Source organism: Ochlerotatus camptorhynchus, unplaced genomic scaffold (assembly GCF_037179485.1).
Source record: "Ochlerotatus camptorhynchus isolate MF236.1 unplaced genomic scaffold, CSIRO-AGI_Acam_v1.1 ptg000282l, whole genome shotgun sequence".
NCBI classification, from domain to species: domain Eukaryota; kingdom Metazoa; phylum Arthropoda; class Insecta; order Diptera; family Culicidae; genus Ochlerotatus; species Ochlerotatus camptorhynchus.
Window position 1 is genome coordinate 1,737,131 of NW_027040771.1, and position 12,393 is coordinate 1,749,523.

Below are 12,393 nucleotides of genomic sequence, written 5' to 3' on the forward strand. Positions count from 1 at the left end.
GGTGCGCGTCACTTACCTGCTGGAGACTTACCTGTGCGCAAAGCAATAAAGCACTCTTCTCTGCGCACACCTGGACTTGGGACATGAGCAAAGGTGATCGATACGAAAAGCTTACCCCTTACCTCGAGCGAGTAACCAGACAGCATACTTTTAGGGTGAAACCGAAACAAGGGGGAAATTCAAAGAGCTCACATTGCACAGTGGGTCATTCGCTAACGATCGCTCGGGTAATGTCATCTTAGGGAATCTTTTCGCACAACGGATTTTTTTTGTAAACATTTATATTTTATTTACTTCTTTTAAGTACGTTTTTATTATCGTTATACAATATAGGATTTCTTGTATGCATTTTTTTCTGATCTTGTTTTTTTTCTCGGTATTTCGCTATTCTTGCATTAAATACAATAATGGGATTTTGTTCACTTCGATTAAATATTTTTTTGTGTGTGTTTTAGTTCTTGTATAATAAGTATGCTCGTTTCATCGTGGGTGTGTTTGTGGCGTGTATTGTGTTGTCTATGTATGTGTGAGAATTGTATAATGCCTGTAATGTGCATGGTTTTTCGGTTTCCCCTACGTCGCCAATCTTTCTACTACCGAACGTGGGTTTATTGTTTGCGGAGTTTTTTTTTTGTTTGTCTCTCCATTAAATAAATTACTAATTTTTCTTTTTGTTTTATTACTTGATTTTTTCCCATCGTATTCTTGTTTATACTTAGGTTCAATTTGTACATTTACATAAATTCATAATGTTTAATAGGAATCTTCGTGTGATTTTTATCTTTTCTTGTTTCTTTTTTTTTATGCCGTCTTAGAAGTTAAAATCAACTTTTTTGTTTGTTTCGTGACTACAACTTTCTCCAGAAAAAAAAGAGTGTTCGATCCGAGTTTCAAGTTCGAAAAACTCTCGCTAACGGAAAAGGTTTCGGGAATGTCAAACTATTGAAACTTATAAATTGTGCTTAAGCTTTTCGGGAGTGGGGAGTGGAATAATTTGTTTGTCTTTAGCTGGAGTAGAATGCACAATTTGACGCTCTTTCCGATTTTATAGGCACTCCTCCTACTTTTCTTTTTTTTAGAGGGGGGAGTGTCTACAAAATGCTTCAAAAGAATGGATCCAAAGGATCCAATAAATAATCCAATAAAATTATTCTAAAAACGCAGAGAAAATAGATCAGTCTTAACGTATAACCTAGCACGATGTAGAGAAAAAGAAAAAGAACTTCGACTGCCAGCTGGAATATTTTACAGATCCGGAAATCACAACTATGTACAAACGGGAACGGATGAAACATAACCTCCAAAAAGTGAGAAACCGTCGCAGAGGTGACTCTAACCACAACAGAAATATAATAAAGCAAGGATCTAATAAGAGATGAAACCGAACAAGTGAAACGCTCCGTGGAAAATGTTTCCTTCTTTTGTTTTTTTTTTTGGTGATTACAATTAGCCTAAACAATTATCTTACACAAAGAGAGGAGTTAGAGGGTATAGAAATAAAAGCTTCTACAAAAAAAAAAAGAGGATAAAACTATCAACAAAAACATGACCGTTCATTTCATTCGTCAACAACAATCGCAACAGATTATTCTGATTCTTTTTTTTTATTGGGTGACATTTTCGCTTTAAAATTCAATCACTTTTTAGGTTTTGTTTATTTGTCTCTTATATAAAATATCGGGAAGAATGTACATGTTTGCCGGGTGTCTCTTCGTAAAAGGGGAATAATTTATCGTTATATTAAACTATAAAATTAAATGCCATTCTTTTCGCTTACAACTACTATGTACAAGGTGGAGAAAATAAAAATCATTTATCTAATAATTCTGTCTTCTCGCTCTTTTTTTAAACTTTGGTATTAATGCCTCTATTTTCGTCGTAAAACGGTGTGCCTTAAAATGGTAGAACCCTGTCCGTTGCCGGAAAAGCGGACAAAACTTAGAGGATCGCTGCCCGGAGGATCCCGTACGTTCCGTCCGGGTTTCTGTTTTGTCTTAGTAGATTCTGGACATCATGCGATTGGGGGGTAGCTCGTAACCACTCCATGGGGGGTAAAGTCATGCGGTGGCCGCTTCCTCCTTGATAATCGGAGTGGCGGGGTTGCTGCTGGAGGGTGTGCTTGTCCGTTCCTGGTGGTCCACCAGGGAACCCATGGGTGGGATGATGGGCAGTGGCGGTAGCAGAAGTCCCGACGGAATCTGCGGCGCTTGGTTGGGCGACACCGGCATCATCGGACCTTGCGGTGCGCCGGGTTGATGCTGCTGCAGTTGTTGCTGCATGTGCTCTCGATGTTGGTGCTGCTGAGCGGCGGCTGCAACGGCGGCGGCTTGTTGTTGCTGAGCCGCCGCCGCTGCTGCTGCCATCTGTTGGGCGGCTAGTTGCTGTTGCGCGGCCAACTGTTGCTGGTGGTGCAGCTGTTGCTGATGCTGTAGGTGTTGGAGTTCATGCTGCTGCTGCTGTTGGGCACGTTGCTGCTGTAGTTTACCCTGGTTGACCACGCACTTGCGCATGTGTTTCTCCAGAGTCGACGGTACACTGAACGGCATCTCGCAAAATCGACACCGGTAGACGTCTTTGCCCAAGCGGCCGTGCGTTTTCATGTGCCGGGTGAGCTTGGAACTCTGGGCACACGCGTAGGAACATAGTTCACATTTGTAAGGCTTCTCACCGGTATGGCTGCGCCGGTGGACCGTTAGATTGGAGCAGTTCTTGAACACCTTACCGCAGTATTCGCACGTATCGTTGCGGGATTTGTGTTCCTTCTTCATCATTGGGTGCAGAAGGCTTCCGGGACCGCGATCACCGCGACCAGGCTTGAGGTTTTCGAACAGAGAATCATTCCGGTGGAGGCCGGGAATGTTCCACCAGCTGTCGCCACCCTCCAGCTTCATGCGCTTGGATGCTTCGAAGGGATTCTCGAACGGATTGAATAGAGGAACCTGTGGAAGTTGTGGGTTATGATGCTGCAGCATGTTCTTCGCTAGTTCCTCTTTGATCCGTAGCGCCGCCGGAAGTCCATTCAACTTCTCCGCCAATCCGGGGATGGCCATGGCGCTATTGTTGTTATCTCGATCTTTACTGGTCAGCTGCAGCTTCAACGCGTTTCCCGACTCCTGTAGGGCTTGTTTGTAGGCCTCAGAGTACTGAGCAATGTTGGACAGTCCGAACTTGTCCATCAACTCCCCAACCAGGGAGGATTGCATGTGCACTTGGCCGTCTTTCTTGGCATGGCTCTGGGTACTGCTCATGCTGAGATCCTCCGCTTCCTCGCCCATCGCTTCATCCCGGTCGTCGTCGTCGTCGTTATCGTCCTCATCGATGTCCTCCGCATCCATCAGTTCGTTATCCGAATCATCCATATCGGATCCCATACTTCCCATATTGCTATTGCCGTCTTCGCTGGGGATTCCGTGAGTTTTCATGTGCTGTTTCAGTTTCATTATGTCGATGCAGGAATACTCGCAGCCGGTACATTTGTACGGTAGCTCTTCGGTGTGCGTCCGGCGGTGCACGAGCAGGTTACTCTGGAAGCGAAACTTCTTGCCGCAGTATTCACACGAATGGATCGCATCGGTGCTTTGGCTTTGTTTGTTCGGAGGGGTCGAAGCCGACCGAGGGGTGTTGGTGATGGTGCCGGAATCGAGTCCCCCCAGATCGGTGTGCTTCTCCGGCGGGGTTAGACTTTGCGGTCGAGAGTTGTTGGTCAGAGGAGTCGGCGGAAGCTGGGAGGGCGAGGGACTAGCGAAGGAAGGGGAATGCTGCTTGCGGGGACTGGGAGAGTTGGAGGTATTTTGATTAGTCCCGGGACTGGTGGTACCCGCGAGTTGCCGCAAGCGCTGTGAGTAAAAATCCATATGGGGTTCGAGAACCAAACCTTGGGTACCACCGGGTAGGGAGATGCTCCCTGATGAGGGCGGCCGTTCGGTTGTTGGGTTGCCACCCGCATTGAACTGTTGATTGTGGGTTTTCAGTTGGTTGGCCGCCGCGACTGCAGCCGCTGCAAGATTGAGACCATGGTTGCGAAACTGCTCGGACATGAGATGTTCCATGCGAAAGTCATGGTGACCGCGGCCAAACAGCGGACTATGGGGATGGTGATTCAAGGGCATACGCAACAAACCGAAGGGATTGGGGTGCATCTCGGGCGGTGGAAGAAGCGGATGATGTCTCAAGCCCGGCGGTGGAAGACTTTGGGAATCACGTGGTGGTTGTTGTTGTTGTTGCTGTTGCTGTTGCTGTTGTTGTTGTTGATGCTGTTGCTGTTGCTGTGGTGGAAGTTGCAGCTGATTCTGCAGCAGATTGATTCCGCTACCCCGAGAGCTACCGCTACCGCTGGTATTGTTGCTGGAACAGTTCGAACTACCACTAAGGTTATTCATGGAATGGGATTTACCGCTCTGGGCCAACGATTCCGGTTCGTTGACTGCTGGTCTGTCATCATCGTTATCGCCTTCCGGTTCGTTGTTTGTTCCGGCAGCAGGTTTAACAGCAGTAGGTTCATTCTCACCTTCCTCCTGTTCGTCTCCGTCGTCTTCGTCATCGTCGTCGTCATCGATCAGCGATACCACCTCGTAGATCTTCACCCGATGGGCGTGCTGGACATGTTGTACCAGCCGCCACGCCGAATGGTATTTGGTTTTGCACGTACTGCAAACGTAGTTGCTGGGCTCTGCAATGGGAAAAGCGGGAAACGAAAAAAAAAATATTTCAAGAATTGCGCATCAAAAAACGGTTCATCAAAGCGAGGTAAATATTTATGCTAGAGGGACATTCCCATTGATTCCATCCAGCTGATGAAAAATGCTGCAGCTGCATTCCGCGCGGATTAAATCCCCTTTGGTCAGAGAATGCAACGACAATCGGCAGTTGGGTGGGGCTAAGAGGGGGGGGGGGAGCCAAATGGCAGCAACCCAATGATATTTACATAATTTCGCGCAATGTCCTGTTTATATGCACCCTCCGGCAGCGGATGCAACGGGAAATATTTATGCATACCCGGTTTAATCACTACGCTCGGTGTGTTATTCGGAGTCGGATTTCGGATTTCTCTTTGATGAAAATTAATTAAAATATTTTTTTTTCGGTTTTCGTGCAGTTGGCAAATAAATATTTGGTGGTGAGTTTTCGTTTCAGTGCAATTGGTGGGGGAGGGACTTGTCAGTTGTCAAAGTTGAGCATTGTTTTGATAAATAGTTGTGTGAAGTGAGGCGTGTTTTCCCGCAGCAGGTAAGAAGTTTTGATTTTTTTTTTGGTTAAGGAAAAAGGGAACCAAAAACCGAAACCCATTACCGGGCCCATAATCCACACGTGGTCCTGCTCAGTTTCTCAATGGGTACAACAGCAAAACAAGCCAACGATGCCCACGTGAGCATGGCCGAGTGGTGGACGGCTAGCACGCCCGTAAACGACCCGGAGAGAAGCAGTGATATCCGTATTTGAATACAAATGAGGACAACTTTCCGGCGTGGCCCATCACGGTCCCGATTGGAGAGTGTTCACGGTAGCCACTACTTATGCAGCAACAGTAGCTACTAGAAGGGAGCCCACAGAATGGCGCTTCCCCGGCGGTTGCTATCCTGCGGTCTGCTTGGGAAACGAAAAACTGTGGAATATAAATGTCCGCATATTTATATATGATCCCAGAGACACACGGTTTTTTGCACAGTAGCTGGCAGCAGATGGTGTCCTCTTCCGATGTAGACCTGGTTTGCCGAAGGATAGCGCGTCTTTTCCTATTTATGAATTTTATGTTCCATCGGAAGCATCTCGGACGTTCCATTTTGAAGCGTATATGGAAATTTGCTGCCACGTTTATTAAAAAAAAAAAAAACGAGCGCAGAACTGGGTTGCCCCTGTTCGCTTTAGGGAAAATTTAATAGCTCCTTACGGCAGCGGTTGTGGCGTGTCCAATCGACCGGATATAATGGAGGTGTCAATAGACAACGTGACAGAATCGAGAGCGACGTGTCCAGCCAGTATCAAGCCAGAGGGTTAAAGATGATCAATGGTTGTAATCACATCCGATGTGTGCTGATATATGGGAAAGATTGGAGGTTCCTTTTTTCTTCTTCTTTAAAGCCGGCAGCCAGGCAGGCTATTTATCGATAGAGGGCGAGAGCAGGGAAAACGAAACATTTATTTTATTGTCCTGACAAGGCCAATAAAAGTTGGCAGGAGGAAGACGAGAAGCAACGGCGAAAGGAGGAAAAAAGTTTTCAGTCGAGTACGATGGATAGATTTCATTCCGAGCACGTTTTACGCAGGATTGAAACATGTGGTGAATAGATTATGGTTCTTTGACGGAGGGGGTTCGTGAGGAAGCGTAAAGGCCATCCGGCCGGGCGGAGGACAGTCAGTGGTTGCTTCTGTTGGTTTTTAATTTGCCGAAGGAAAATTGAAAAATTTTCACTTCATTTTCCACGGTCCACGGCGATAATGACCCATGTGTGGAAATAATGGGCTCAGGACACACCTATTGTCAACCCCTCGGATATCATAATTAAATTACCCAAACTGACACAGACGCAACGCCTACTGCCTCGGCTCTTCCGAATCGCTGCGAAGTTTGACGTTTGTAACGTGTAGGCGTCACGGAGCGTTGGCTTGGCATGAACCACAAGCGCGAACGCATAAAACATGTGACAATTAATCATTGGGGGATAATTTTCCGCAACCACGGACCAAAGCGCGAAGTGCACGTTCCCGTCTGCTGTTCACACCCGCATTCTTCACAGCGGGAGAGGTTCCAATAATGATAGTGTCTCCAACGTGTCCAACCGACGACGTCCGTGGGCTCAAAGAGTAAGACATAAACATAGCCCGCCTAACCTCTAATTACGAGGGCAGATTCCGTACGTGGCCCGCTTGCAATGAGCCAAGCTGGGGCCGCTGTCCGGTGCATGGAAGAACGCACAATGCTCGGATCATGTACACACATAGCCCCTCGAGGGTGGGTGACAGTTCAGCCAGAACACAGATCGGTAATTTTCTGTGGGCATTGTTCTCGCCCGCCTCGTCGCCTGAACCGCCGTAGCTGTCATCGGGCGACAGCTAGAACCTGGACCTGCCTTGCCCTGCCCATCCTAACCAAGAAGATGATGATGACGATGCGATGATGTTTCAATATCGACGTGATCTTTCGCCTCGCGCAGAATCTCCGTCTTCCCTCGAACCAGGGAGTGGCCGCCAGCCAGTCAGCTCATCGATTGCAAAGATTATTCCGGAAAGATCGAGTCGGGACTGAACAAAAAAAAAAAGGTGAGTCCCTCCCGACGTAGCCTAAGCTCAGAATACGATCGCTGCAGCGAGATTAATGAGAAAACGGCAATATTGTTATTATGCAAGTGAATTCGCCCACGCGCCCTGGCTGTGGCCGTCGTCGTCGCCGTCGCGTGGCCAAGATCGTGGTGGTACACCGTCATTCATCAAAAATGCATTTTTAAATTAATTCCTATATTGTTTAGCCTTCTCCGAGTCGCGCCGCGGCGAAAGGCAAATGCAAAAACCGCCAGGGACGTTCCTTCTCCGGGTGAGATATGCTGAAAAAAAATGTCACCCCAGCTGGGATCATCTGCGATGTGACCTCGACATTTTTTGTTCGATCAAACGATCAATAAAAACGATAAGCTTGCTTTTTTTCAGTCGCGAGCGATGAAAGGTCACACTTGAATTAAAAATAAGGACGAGCATGTGCTGCGCATCCTGCCTTTGTTTACCCTTTTTCTACGCACAAGGTGATCTGCTACCCGGTGGCATGTGCTACTCGGAAAATTATTATTACGACCATTAACGGGGGGTTACCTTTATGTAAATGAACCCGGGGTCCGGTAGCAACAAGGGAAAGTGTTTCCCCGGATCGTGTGTTCAGCACGAGGCAAGTCATTCCGAAGCAATCAAACTGGTTTTCCTTTTTAGAGGACCAGCCGAACCGCATTTTTCGAGAGAGAGAGAAGAAAAAAAATCAATTCAATCGATTTCATCAGAAGGATAATACTTTGATCGCGATGCTATTTCTCAGCAGGATCCCAGTCAGTCAGTGTTCGAGGATGGATCGATAAATCAAACCGTGCAGCAGCGTGATAACGATCTGATGATCCTTTTTTTGTTTTGTCCAGCGCGCAGGTAACTCGACTAACGACGATAAAAGGATAATAATTTTTCTACTCCTTCCCTATTGTCACCAACAATGCGAACGGGAGAAGAGCATGCAGGGAAGGGGCCAGGAGAAAATTTACAACGGCGACCGGGACGGGTCAGTTTGCACCCGGGGCGTTACCCCATTTGACAGCTCTCGGAGGAGGCTTTGTTACGAATTTTGCTCGGTCACGGTCGGTTCCAGCGTGGGAAAACAAACTCTTTGAGTTTCGGTGTGCATTGTTTGACAGGTGTTGTTGGATAAATGATTTGATTTCCAATCGAAGTGCACACAATGATCGCTAACTGAAACGTGTTTGCTTTTCACTTAGCGAATGGCACTCGCTAACCGAAATGCATTTCATGTGTCCACAAACTTGTCAAATGCATAACAATGCACCAATGTTCATCCTCGTGTTCATTTGGATTATCTTGACATTTTGAAATGCACAAATTGGACAGATAACTGTCATTTAAAGCATGGCCCACTTAGTAATGGAACAAACTCTTTTGCTTATTACAGCGCTCCTTGTGGACGTTTTCGAAAGCTTTTGACGTCTATTTTTTGACATCAACAATAACAGCGTTTCTTTCGTTTTCTTTAATTAAATTAAATGCAAAATTTGGATGGATGTGAAAACAAAATCCAAGAAATAACCACCATCATCTCTGATGGAATTGGTAAAGTTTTCATTTCATCTCTCAGCGGTAATCAACGCAAAAACTGAACATGTAGACGATAACGTTTCGTCCTTGTAACTCGGGTACGATAGTCAAGTGGTGGTTGCCGAACGAAAATATGTGCAGTACTCTGGGAGATTTTCTTAAAAATTTGGCCACAATGCAAACCTGGATGCAGTTTCGATATCGCTTTATGCGATCAAACTCAGAGGCGAAATCATCTTCTCTTTAGTATACTACAAAAATCAGTTACGCCTTTTTGTTGATGTTAACTTAGGGTTGCAAAACATGTTTTTTTGTGAAATTTTATGAAATTTTACAAAGCACTGAATCAATTGCTGTCCACTTCATTTCACAAACTAAATTTGTTTATATTTGTCAGTCCCGCCCTTTTGAAATGATGGTACTGATCTATCATTCAGCAACACAAAATTTTCCATCGTTATACCATTTTTCTTTAAGAATAATCGATAAAAGTATGTTGATTTTTCGGTTTTTTTCTGGTGATTTTGGACAAATATTTCAAATCAAAGAAACATATTTTGATGTTAGTAAACCTGCTTTATGAAATGTCAAACTCGGACAGGGTCGACATCAATGCATCAAGGCATCACAAAGGACTACAACATCGGTTAAAGTGACTACATAAATACAAATCTCAATATCTCGATGTACTAGGGTAACGAAGGTATTATGAAATTCAAAAAATCAGAAGAATATCAAAAATATCGTAAGTATGCCGGACGACGACCCAGTAAAAATGGTTCTCGAAAGTGACCCAACTGGAACAAGAAGAAAAGGCGCACAGCAGGCAAAGTGCATCAACCAAGTAGGTGGCGACCTGCGGACCTTTCGCAAACTACGAGGCTGGCGACGTGTGGCCATGGATCGAGTAGAGTAGAAACGACTTCTTCGAATAGCAGAGGACATCAAGGTCTTAGCCTGATTGGCTTGGCTAAAACATTAACTACTTGAAAATTTGCTCCCTGAACTTCTCCCCTCCACCACATTTTGTTTTTTCGATCCCTCTCAATTATACAAAGATCTCAGAACATCTATGAACGTCTAAAATGATATGGGATATCTCAGTCTGGTGGGAATCGAAACGGTTTATTTTCGCCTTGCCCGCTCTTTCAGCCAACTTAATTTCTACAAAGTTACCCAAACTAGTGAACAGTTCCTACATCGAAGTTTTTTTTCCGGATTTTTAAAAAGTTCCCTGAAGTTTGAAGCTCAACGATTTCTAAGAAGTTTCCTGGATTTGAATGATGTTCCCTGAAAATCTACGAAGCTACCTAAATTCACAGATTTTTTTCTAACAGTCGTTTATATGTTACAAAGTTATCGGAAGATCGTCAAAATTTACTGAACTTCTACTAAGCTCTCTACACTTCGACGAAGTTCACAAAACTTCTATAAAATTGGCCACACTTTTGAAAAGTTTCTTGATCTTCTACAAACTTTTCTGAACTTCTACGAAGTTTCCATAAGCTCTACCAGGTTTCTTGAAGATCTTAGATCTACAACGTTTCCTGAACTTAACAAAGCTCCACGAACTTTCACGAAGTACCATGAGCATCTGTAAAGACTCAGTTTATAAATCCGAAAAAGTTGACACCCTCCCCCGTTTGGAAATTTGGAAAGTAGGGGTGAAGACATTTCGTTGATCTAATTGAAGATTTTTTGAAAATACTTCTGTCATCACTGATTGTAAACTGTAAACTGAACAAATTGACTTCAGTCTTGGCATTCCGATCTATTTGCTTTTTGCTGAAGGAAGTGTTACTCCTACCTAAAGCTACAACAAATTTAAACAGAGCTTTTTAAACTCAATATAACCTGCCAATTTTCTACCTTGTTCGACTCTTATTTTTTTAAATTTTGACTTAGGAAGCTTTACTGCTCCTTAAAAGGAATTTATACAGACATCATTTATTGATATGATTACTGATATGCTTAAAACTAACTCCATGTTGCTATTCAAACTGGAGTAAAATTTGCAAACAATATTGTCATGACTTTGAAATTCAGTAATGGATTTTAATTCATTAAATATTTTGAATTGGAATGCTCGATCTCTTAAAGATAATGAAGACGAGATATTTAACTGTTTGAGAGATCATAACGTGCATATTGCCGTTATAACTGAAACACTCCTTAAATCTGACCATACGGTTAAAAGTGACGCAAATTATTTCATTTATAGAAATGCTCGTCTTGATGGAGCCTGTGGTGGCGTTACCATCATTGTTCATACAATTCTTTCTTCATTTGAAACCAAAGTTTTTGAAACTTTGGGAATTTCTGTTGAAACGCATTTTGGACAACTTACGTTTATAGCTGCCTTATTGCCATTCATTATTGGTGATTTTAATGCAAAACACCGCTCATGGAATAATTATCAAAGCAATTCCAATGGTAATATTCTTTTTGATGATTGTTCTGCAGGTTATTACAGTAGGGTTAACTACCCCATTTCTGGCCTATCAAGCACAACCCGCACTTAGTCTTTCTTAATCTAGCGCAGTTTAGCACCAAACGGAATGTTATTATTACTGATGGCTTCCAAATTTATTTACCTTTCCGATAAAGAGAATCCAATCGTTGAGATATTGTCAAAAGTCTAACACTGCTTCTTGACACCAAACTCGGCCTACGGATTCTAAACTCGGCCTAACGCATTGAAACGCCAATGAATTAACTTCGGCCTATCGGATGAAGATAAAAATGGATTCGGTCGGAGCGCTTCTTTTGTTTTTGCGAATAATGGGTCCAAACCTTCATACCACGCGTTCTCATTGACTTCTTTCGGTAGCTTATTATCTAAAGTATCATACCAAAAGCATAATTGACTTGTTTACTCTGAAATCATGGATTTATTTGAAGTTGTCTGCTCGATAGGCCCAAAATGGGCGATTAAGCCGAAGTAGTTCTCTACCCTATTCGATATCCAAACAGCCCAACATGCTTTTCATCGGCAAGAAATCCCTCAACTATTGATTTGGTTTTAACTGATTCATGTCAACTTTGTAGCCAATTGGTTAACCATGCTGACTTCGGTTCTGATCACCTCCCAGTAACTTTTGAAATATCCCAAGAAATAATTTCTAATCCCTTTCAATTACCATAGAGCTGATTGGGAACAATATCGAACATTTATGGAATATAGCTTCGATCCAAACATTCCGTTGCAAACCAACGAAAATGTTAATTATGCTCTTGAATCTCTGACTACTTTTATAGTTGAAGCAAGAGCTGCCTCAGTACCAAAATGCGGGGTTAAATTAGATTCAATTATAATAGACGACGATCTTCAGCTCTTGATCCGATTTAAAAATGTCCGTAGGAGACAATATCAAAGAGAAAATCGATTAAGAAAATCGATCATCGCAATTAGGTCCTTATGATACTGAACGCTAGAATTATACTAACGTAAATATGGTGCCAGCCATCGAAAGCTCTTAATTAAGTAATGTGAAAGTAATCCAAGTTGATAGCACGCAATAAGCTAATATGCGGTAAGCAATAAGCTTGAAATGAGAAGATGAAGAAAACGATTCGCTTTGATTTGTGTACACA

The 12,393-nt window shown here is 43.7% G+C and overlaps 1 protein-coding gene across 2 annotated transcripts in view; it reads right to left on the reverse strand.

The window, feature by feature from the left end:
- Window positions 1-309: 309 nt before the first annotated feature.
- Cph (Chronophage) overlaps window positions 310-12,393 on the reverse strand; it is a 299,816-nt gene continuing 287,732 nt past the window's right edge. For both annotated transcript variants that reach the window (XM_065228094.1, XM_065228093.1), the window contains exon 5: window positions 310-4,669. In XM_065228094.1, coding sequence (XP_065084166.1) covers window positions 2,058-4,669 — 2,612 coding nt within the window. In that variant the 3' untranslated portion in view covers window positions 310-2,057. The remainder of the gene's footprint in view (window positions 4,670-12,393) is intronic.